Here is a 10,278-nt window from a genome sequence, read left to right as displayed (position 1 = left end):
AAGTTTGGTATAAAAAAATGAAAATTGATTTGTGATTAAAACAAAAATCCCACTGTTTTTGCCTTTTCATGTCTATTCATGTCTTTTTATTTCTTAAAAAACAGGACTTTTTAAAGTCCCGGTGTCTTCTACAGAGGACATGGCATAACATATGAATAAAATATCATTTTTCCAAAATTGTATTTTTCTAATTTTTTTCTTATGCTCTAAACAATGTAATGACATGACAAAATACTAAATTCACAAAACTGTTTTTTCCTGGTAGTCAGGAGGATATTTTAAGTTAGGTTTCTCATATTTTAAGCTCCTTATTTGGCCGAATCTGTGCTGGTTTGAATCAGCCGCCTCCAGTTTTCTCTTTGTTTTGCCTCCAGCTAGCGCTGTGACGTAATTGTGACGTCGGCCCAAGAAGGGTCTGTAACAAGTTCCTTCTCTTCCTCGATGCGTTCTCAGAAAATGGGCATCAGTTTCACTACGAGCAACAAAGAAGCGGCACACAAGAGCGACGTTCTGTTCCTGGCCGTCAAACCGCACATCATCCCGTTCGTTCTGGATGAAATCGGTCCAGATATCGAGGACCGTCATCTGATCGTCTCCTGCGCCGCTGGAGTCACTATCAGCTCCATTGAGAAGGTGCGAAACACGATTGCTTTACTAATGCACTGAGTGCTGTTGATGACGCTATTAACAACTCGTTTAGTTCTCTACACACCTGTGGGTTTAAAGGAATAGTTCACGCAAAAATAAACATTAGTTACTGCATCAGTGTCTCAGCAATGGATGCTCTGCAGTGAATGGGTGCCGTCAGAATGAGAGTCCAAACAGCTGATAAAAACATCACAATAATCCACAAGTAATCCACAGCACTCCAGTCCATCAGTTAACATCTGGAGAAGACAAAAGCTGAAACTAATCCAGCATTAAGACGTTTTTAACTAACACTGTAGAGGACATAATGTTTTAGTGATTTCTCTGAGACGTTACATGTCACAGTTGTAAGTCTGGAGTCCTGTACAGAGCACATTCTGGGCTTTTCAGAGATACTAAATGATTGGATGTTTCACCGTGAGCACTCCCTCTCCTTGCTCTTTAAAAATGGCTGACATTCATTTAGTGATCAAGTGTAACATTTTTTTCCTGGTAGTCAGGAGGATATTTTAAGTTAGGTTTCTCATATTTTAAGCTCCTTATTTGGCCGAATCTGTGCTGGTTTGAATCAGCCGCCTCCAGTTTTCTCTTTGTTTTGCCTCCAGCTAGCGCTGTGACGTAATTGTGACGTCGGCCCAAGAAGGGTCTGTAACAAGTTCCTTCTCTTCCTCGATGCGTTCTCAGAAAATGGGCATCAGTTTCACTACGAGCAACAAAGAAGCGGCACACAAGAGCGACGTTCTGTTCCTGGCCGTCAAACCGCACATCATCCCGTTCGTTCTGGATGAAATCGGTCCAGATATCGAGGACCGTCATCTGATCGTCTCCTGCGCCGCTGGAGTCACTATCAGCTCCATTGAGAAGGTGCGAAACACGATTGCTTTACTAATGCACTGAGTGCTGTTGATGACGCTATTAACAACTCGTTTAGTTCTCTACACACCTGTGGGTTTAAAGGAATAGTTCACGCAAAAATAAACATTAGTTACTGCATCAGTGTCCTCCCTCTCCTTGGTCTTTAAAAATGGCTGACATTAATTTAGTGATCAAGTGTAACACCCTTATGGAAATATGATTATATTTTGTAATTATCATTTAAATCTGACTATTTTTCAAATTGTTTGTCATAAATCAACATCTCAGGAAAATGTTATGGGGTTTCAAATCAAAATATGAGCTTCTGTTATGAAACAGGACGTTGATTTCATACACGTCCACTGTAGAGGACACCAGGACTCTTTACTAATGCACTGAGTGCTGTTGATGACGCTATTAACAACTCGTTTAGTTCTCTACACACCTGTGGGTTTAAAGGAATAGTTCACGCAAAAATAAACATTAGTTACTGCATCAGTGTCTCAGCAATGGATGCTCTGCAGTGAATGGGTGCCGTCAGAATGAGAGTCCAAACAGCTGATAAAAACATCACAATAATCCACAAGTAATCCACAGCACTCCAGTCCATCAGTTAACATCTGGAGAAGACAAAAGCTGAAACTAATCCAGCATTAAGACGTTTTTAACTAAAATACATTGAGTTCATAATCCATAATAACTCTTCCTCCAGTGATAAAGTGTTCTGGTGTGAATCAGGAGAGAAATCTGCACAGATCAAGCAGTGTTTAAACAGCTCTAAACACATATGTGGCTGGATTTTGATGTGAGAGACAACAGCAGATGCACTTTTTCACTGCAGGAAGAGTTATTATGGATTATGGACTTGTATAAAAGCGTCTTAATGCTGGATTTGTCTCAGCTTTTGTCTTCTCCAGATGTTAACTGATGGACTGGAGTGCTGTGGATTACTTGTGGATTATTGTGATGTTTTTATCAGACTCTCATTCTGACGGCACCCATTCACTGCAGAGCATCCATTGCTGAGACACTGATGCAGTGCTACATTTCTTGTAACCTGTCATGAACTCGCATAACACACATTCCATCTCATTAATTATGCTGAAGCTCGTCTCTCCCTCAGGTTATGCATTTTTCTCTTTTATCAAACACACGAGCGTTTCTTCCTCTGTATTGTTGGACGAAGCTCTGAATCCCGAAGGAAACTATTATATGCTGTGATTTTATATCAGCTTCTGTTCTCTGCACTCTCTGTTTTGATCGTCTCTCTTATTTTCTCCTTCTGACTAAATGCAGTTTCTTCATCACCATGATTGTTTTGCATGAGTTCTGAAGCCCAACAGCAGGGTTCTGGAAGTAGAAATCACATTCATTTGTTTCCATGGAGGTTTTTAACTGTAAAGAAGGAAACTGTCAAGACGGGCATGTCATGAGCTCTGAGGTTGTAAAGTGATGCTCTATTGTTCTCTAAAAGCAGCAAGTCTTCAGTTTGCATGTTTTTTTTTTGTTTTTTTTTGGACCAGTTCATTTACTGCACAAAAATAAGTACAGTCCTGTTTGTTTGAATTTTTATGTTTTTTGATATTTTATATTTATTTTTTAATAGTTTATTTTTGTATTTCATGTTTTCACTTTAAAATTAGTTAATTTTAGTTACTAATACATTTTAAATTAAAGGGTTAGTTCAACCAAAAATGAAAATTAGCCCATAAATTACTCACCCTCAAGTCATCCTGTACACAGAAGCAGCTCCGGGCGGATGACGTATGAGGTCAGCGTAAATGAATGCAGATGAATAATCACACGTGTGTGTGTCTGTGTGTGTGTGTCTGTGTGAGTGTGTGTGTGTCTGTGTCTGTCTGTCTGTGTGTGTGTCTAGAAATCTACTGTAACATTATAAATGCCTTTACTGGCACTTTTGATCAATTTAATGCATCCTTGATGAATAAAAGTATTAATTACTTTAAAAAAAACTTGAACAGTAGTGTATCACAGAAATATTGTGCCGCACAACTGTGTTCAACATTGATAATAATCAGAAATGTTTGTTGAGCAGCAAATCAGCATATTATTATGATTTCTGAAGATCATGTGACACTGAAGACTGGAGTAATGATGCTGAAAATACAGCTGCGCATCACAGAAATACATTACAGTTTAACAGATATTCACATAGAAAACAGTTATTTTAAATTCTAATAATATTTCACTATTTTTAACATATTTGTGATCAAATAAATGCAGCCTTGGTGAGCAGAAGAGACATAAACATGACATCTTAATTCCAAAGTTTTGACTGGTAGTTTAACATTTAATGGATGTATTTTAAAAATATTATTAATCCTAATAAGTATTCATCTTAAATGTCTTTTATGTTAAAAAGTGTATTATTATTTTTTTTTTCAATATGAAAGTAGCCCTGCTCCTGACATGGTTTTAAAAATAAACCAACAATAACTGTGTGTCTAGAGATGATGTAAAGCACATGTGTTTGTCAGGCGTTCATGGCTCTTGATGCTCTGGCTGACGGCGGGGTGAAGATGGGGTTGCCACGGCGACTGGCGGTCAGACTGGGAGCTCAAGCTTTATTGGTACGTCACGTCACATGACTCCGGCTCTCATGCAGTGCATGATGCAAACATTACACACATTCTTAAACGTCTTATTCTAACATGAAAGGTGTTTAAAGTTGTGTTTTGGGTCATTATGCTTTGGCACAGTATCTCAAACGAACTCAAACCGAAAGCACAATATGCTTCATCTCTTCATCAAGTCTGTCTCAAAGTGAAGCACACACTTGGTTCAGACGATCAGCTCGTGATCCGGTGTTTTCTGCGTCTCAGAACGACTCGTTCACACTGAATGAATGCAGTCCACTCCTTTATTTCACCTGCTGTGAGTTTAGCGCGCGTTTGGGAACGCAGCAGACACCAGTTATGCTTTATTTTCACGGCAGATGATGACAGCGTTTCACTAGATTTGTAGTGAGACGTGTTTTTGTAATCCTGTTTTCACTGAAGCTGGAGTTTTCCTTCTAAATAAAAGCTTAAAGTGCAGCATGAATCGCTGACAGCTAGCGGTTTAAATGCAGTCCAGATTCACAATATCTCTCTCAAGTGTAGAAATTAGGAAAGAAGTATTGTTATTTCTCTACTGTAGTGTAAAGCTAAAATAATATACCTATGAAACATTCATTTTCATTTATTTTACAGTGCAATTGTTTTACAACATATGGCTATTACTGTTATTATTATTATAATAATTAGTTTATCTTCCTAAAACAGCAGTGTGAGTGTAATTTAGACTGAGTCAATTCACTGACTTTTTCTGATTTAAGTTTTCTTAGTTAAGAACATGGGTCGCAGCTCTTCATTCTGAACTCTCTTAAGTGCATTAGATAGAATAATTAAACTTTAAAATGTAAATAAAAAAAATTTCTTTCCTAATTCTTTTGTCTTTTTTTGTGTGTGTTAAATATCGTATCGTGAGCTTCATATCGTGATATCGCATCGTGAAATTTTGATATGGTCACATCCCTATTTATTACAGAAGTGTATGCTCTCTTTGCGCACTGTGTCCATCACCAGTGCGGTGCATGTTTGTAGCGTGGTCTTTATTTTGTCTTAGGGAGCAGCTAAGATGCTTCTGGACTCGGAGCAGCACCCGGGACAGCTGAAGGACAACGTCTGCTCACCAGGTGGCGCTACCATCCACGCACTGCACTTTCTGGAGAGCGGAGGCTTCCGGAGTCTCCTCATCAACGCCGTGGAGGCCTCCTGCATCCGGACCAGGTGACCTCAGCTGCTTAACCCTAACCAGGGCAAACCATAAAGAGACATCACATTCATTAATTCATTGCTATTTTCCAACTTATTGGGACTCATGATTTTTTTTATATGTGAGCCTGGAGCACAAAAGCAGTGTTAAGTGGCTGGGGTATATTTGTAGCAATAGCCAACAATACATTGTATGGGTCAAAATTATAGATTTTTCTTTTATGCCAAAAATCATTAGGATATTAAGTAAAGATCATGTTCCATGAAGATATTTTGTAAATCTCCTACCGTAAATATATCAAAACTTAATGTTTGATTAGTAATATGCATTGCTAAGAACTTCATTTGGACAACTTTAAAGATGATTTTCTCAATATTTAGATTTTTTTGCACCCTCAGATTCCAGATTTTCAAATAGTTGTATCTCAGCCAAATATTGTCATATCCTAACAAACCATACAGCTATGGAAAGATTATTTATTGCATTATATGCATAAATCTCAATTTCAAAAAATTGACCCTTATGACTGGTTTTGTGCTCCAGGGTCACACATTTGTTTGTAATGTCTGTATCCCCCAGGATACATCGCTCCTTTGTTGGTATAAATTCACTGAAAACAGAACACTTGTTTATCAATGCTTGTTACAGCATGGTTGTAATTCCTGAATGCTTTGGAATACAGACCTAACATTGGTCTCATTTAAAATAAAAGAAAGTATAAAAAGTTATAGAAGTTTAGGTTTACACTAAAGATAATGTAGTGTAATATTTTTTTTATTTTATTTTATATAAAATATGTTGCACTCTAAAATTGCTACAAAATCAAAGTCACATGCCTAACCAAGTTATGTTCCAAATTTGAAGTTGATATCACAAAAATTGTGGTCCCTGTGAGATTTTGTTTGGGCGCTATACCAAAAATAACCACTGGGTTACACCCAAACTCTAGTGAATTATTCTGATGCAGTTTTCTGTCACAAATCAATCCATTTCTGTCACAGTATCACTTCTATTACAAAACGGTTACCAAATATGGAAACTTTACTGTCAGACCTTTCCAACGATATGCATTTTGTCAGGATTACAAAAAAGATTTGATTTTCTAAAACACAAGCCACAAAATCTCAGGGTCTATATATATGTATGTTTTATATCTTGATCTATTCCCCTAAAAGGGCGACGTATCCCCGAGATACAAACATTTAGAAACAGATTATAAAAAATGTAAGCATTCATAAAATTTCAATGTAAACCTAATAAGCTAATGCTGAACAACAGCTGATGGCTTTATGGATCATGCATGTTTGTTAATTAGCTTTTCAATTTGTGTTCAATTACTTTCATGCTGTTTACTGTCAGAAAACAATTGCAAATAATTTACCTTTAGGGGTACAGCAGTCTGTACAGCCTTAAAATTGTTTTTTTTTCCCCCACTTACATTTTTCTGGATTTAGTTTGGTTGAATTAATGGTTAAACCAATTCATTATTTAGTAATCAAAAGCATGTCTAATTAATTAAAATTATGAAACTTGCACAGTTTAACAACAATTAGTTAAATTTGAGCAACAATTCAATTTCTAGTGCCTTTTTTCCACTTATGTTTCTGGATTTAGTTTTAATGGTTAAATGAAATTTTTAGTAATCAAAAAAGCATCATGTCTAATGCATTGAAAATATGAAATGTATACAGTTTAACAACAGTTTATCAAATTTCTAAATCTCTGAAATCGGTTTTAGTTTTTACCAAATTCTGTTTATTTTTTATTTTTTATTTTATTAATTTTTTTAATTTTTTGGAATCCATTTGAATTGTTTAATTCAATTTTAACAATCGAAAAGCATGCCAAATAAATTGAATTTTGTAAAACTTTACCAGTTTTATAACTGATTACGCTTTTTACAATAATAGGGCCCTATGAAATGTTTTATTTTATAATAATAATAATAATTATTATTATTTGAGAAGTACATTCTTCTGTGCAATAGTAATATATTTCTGTCAAGTTATAATGTGTATTTTGGTAGGTTTTAGTAAAGGCCTTTGATTAAAAACTATGGTCAGATAAACACAGAAACTTAAAATGAAATGCAAAGTGAACATAAAGTGTGCATATTAGTACTTTAGAATAGTAACATGTTCTCTTAATTTAATGATATGCACCTTTTAGTGCTAAATAAGGTAGAAAGACGCCCCTTTGTCGGTTCTTACCCTGTTGTTAGTCACTCACCCCTCCTGTGTTCCTCCTCACAGGGAGCTACAGTTTCTGGCCGATCAGGAGAAGATCTCGCCCGCTGCCATCAAGAAGACGACGCTGGATAAAGTGCTGCAGCAACCGGGCGTCTCGTCCACGTCAGTCGCCACCAAGAGCAGAGTGAACCTGTTCAACAACAGGAGCGGCGTCAAGAAGTGAACACACACACACACACACACACACAGAGGACAATACAAGAACTGTGCCGTCCATCCACACACACACACATGCACATTCAGACTGAAATGCATTATGGGTCTGTGCTTGTGCTGACAGAGCGCCTCCTGTTACACTGGTACAGTATTACACCGGGAAACACAAGTCATAAAGAGTGTTATTAACATTATTATTTGCATCTTCATATCTATAAAGTCCATGACAATTCAAAGGGAATAATGTAAATGGTTTCCAAACATGTTTTTATGTAAATGGTCACTTTGTTCTAGGATTAAACTGGACACATGACACACATTTTGCATACATGAACTGTCAGACTTGTTGATTTTGTTTTGGTTAACAAGATATCAGAACACCTTATAGCAACGCCCTGGCAACAACTCAAAACCCCTATAGCAACGCCTTGGCAACAACTCAAAACTCCTATAGCAACGCCCTGGCAACAACTCAAAACCCCTATAGCAACGCCCTGGCAACAACTCACCACACCCTATAGCAACACCTTGGCAACAACTCAAAACACCCTATAGCAACGCACTGGCAACAACTCACCACACCCTATAGCAACGCCTTGGCAACAACTCAAAACCCCTATAGCAACGCCTTGGCAACAACGCAATACCCCCTATAGAAATGGCCTGGCAACAACTCAAAACACCTTATTGCAACGCCCTGGCAACCATATAGCAACAGCCTGACAAGAACTCAAAACCCCATAGCAACCCTATAGCACCTCCTTGGCAACAACTCAAAACACCATATAGAAATGTCCTGGCAACAATTCAAAACAGCCTTTAACAACACCTGGCAACAACTCAAATCACCCTATAGCAACACCCTAACAACACTCAAAACCCCATAGCAACCCTATAGCAACCCCCTGGCAACAACTCAAAACCCTCTAGCAACGCCCTGGCAACAACTTTTATTTTGCTTTTTTGCTCTTTAAATTGGATTTATTCTGTTGATTTCTTTTGAATACCTTACCTGTAAGTTCTTTCTGAAACATTTTATCAGGATGTATTGCAGACCTGGACACTTATATATTTGTTGTTTGTTTTTTAAAATTCTGGAGAAAATAATGAATGTCAAACAGCCAAAGTGTTTTGTAAGCCGATTATCAGGAGTGAAGCATCTTTCTGTTTGTCTGTTCTGTGTATTTCTATTGCAGAATATGAAAACTGCATAAACGGTGCTGACAGTTAAAGAAAAGCTGTTTTTGCTTACGCTTGTGGTTTTATTTCCGTCGGCTTCATTGATGAACTGTGTTCCTGATGAGCGAGAACATTGTTGCGTTTGTTCCAGACGTAATTAAAGAGGGAGCAAACTATAAATAATTAATGTTTCTTTAAGCAGATTAACTGAAGGTTTTTCTCTGAAAGCCATTACTCAACTATACAGGAGAACAAACACACGGCACGGCACCCTTCAGGTGCTGAACACTGAAACCACCAGCATTGCGCAAGTTTTCTCAGTAGTCGCTTGTTCCTTGTGCTTTACAGTAAACTGTTTCTCCATGTGATTGCGAAAGGATTTAATTCATTGAACTGTTCAGTTTTTAGTGAGTCTAGTTATAATACTGAAAGATAGCACTGATTAGATGCACCATTTTCACCTGCTGACCCATAAAACATGTGAAGAAATCCCACAGGTAAGTTTTAGAAATGCTAAAAACAGACACCTTAGCAACTGCATGGCAATGTTTTAAAATGTAACTCTTGATACCCTAGCAACCCTATAGCAATGCACTGGCAACAACTTAACAACATAGCAACATCCTGGTACCAACACAAACACCCTATAGCTTTCAGTCACGTGACCGGCTCGAAGACCTGGAGGGCAAAACATCCATAGATCTGCAGGACAAGCCTGTCAATTTTCCATTTGTTTCACAGCCGCAAATATTTAGATCACCTCTCAAAAGAATGAAACAAAGGTATGTGAACAAAATGCAAGTTTTGGCCATTTGCAATCCATATTAAGCACCCGCGGCAATATTTCAATCATTAAACAGTGCGACAAAACGTAAAAACACTTAAAGTGCCTTAATATATTTAAAACAGTAATATTCTCTATATTATATGCATAGTTTACATAGGCAAGCAGATGAGGCCGGAATATGAACGCAATCCGCTTAATGGTTCAGTGTTTTCCTTTTAATGGTTTTCTATGGGAAACCATTTAACGTGAAACTTTGCACATTGCGTTTATATTCTGGCTTCATCTGCTTGCCTGTACAAAATATACATAATCAATAAGGTGTTTATTGAATTTCGCCTTTTAATATCTGCGTTTTACTACATTACTACTTAATGCAAACTGCGTAAAAATAACTGGTGGTCAGTGGAGCAAAGCTTCGTTTTGCCCTCCAGGTGGGCGTTCCTATAAGGGTGTGAAGTCACATGAAAACTATCAATAGCAACGACCTAACAACAACTCAAAACACCCTATAGCAACACCCCTGACAAGAACTCTGAAAACCCCAGAGCAATGCCCTGGCAACAACTCAAAACACTATAGCAATGCCTTGGCAACAAATCAAAACACCCTAGCAACACCCTGGCAACA

The 10,278-nt window shown here is 37.5% G+C and overlaps 1 protein-coding gene across 1 annotated transcript in view; it reads left to right on the top strand.

Moving 5' to 3' along the window:
• Window positions 1-9,044, top strand: part of LOC107733044 (pyrroline-5-carboxylate reductase 2-like) — a 12,729-nt gene extending 3,685 nt beyond the window's left edge. The window contains exons 4-9 of the mRNA XM_016544548.1: window positions 454-648; window positions 1,333-1,512; window positions 2,978-2,979; window positions 3,986-4,094; window positions 5,131-5,294; window positions 7,533-9,044. Of these exons, the coding sequence (XP_016400034.1) occupies window positions 454-648; window positions 1,333-1,512; window positions 2,978-2,979; window positions 3,986-4,094; window positions 5,131-5,294; window positions 7,533-7,692 (810 nt within the window). The 3' untranslated portion in view covers window positions 7,693-9,044. The remainder of the gene's footprint in view (window positions 1-453; window positions 649-1,332; window positions 1,513-2,977; window positions 2,980-3,985; window positions 4,095-5,130; window positions 5,295-7,532) is intronic.
• The last annotated feature ends 1,234 nt before the right edge of the window (window positions 9,045-10,278 follow it).

Source organism: Sinocyclocheilus rhinocerous, unplaced genomic scaffold, assembly GCF_001515625.1.
Source record: "Sinocyclocheilus rhinocerous isolate Xijiao unplaced genomic scaffold, SAMN03320098_v1.1 scaffold2235, whole genome shotgun sequence".
Lineage (NCBI taxonomy): Eukaryota > Metazoa > Chordata > Actinopteri > Cypriniformes > Cyprinidae > Sinocyclocheilus > Sinocyclocheilus rhinocerous.
This window is presented reverse-complemented; position numbering and strand designations above follow the sequence as displayed.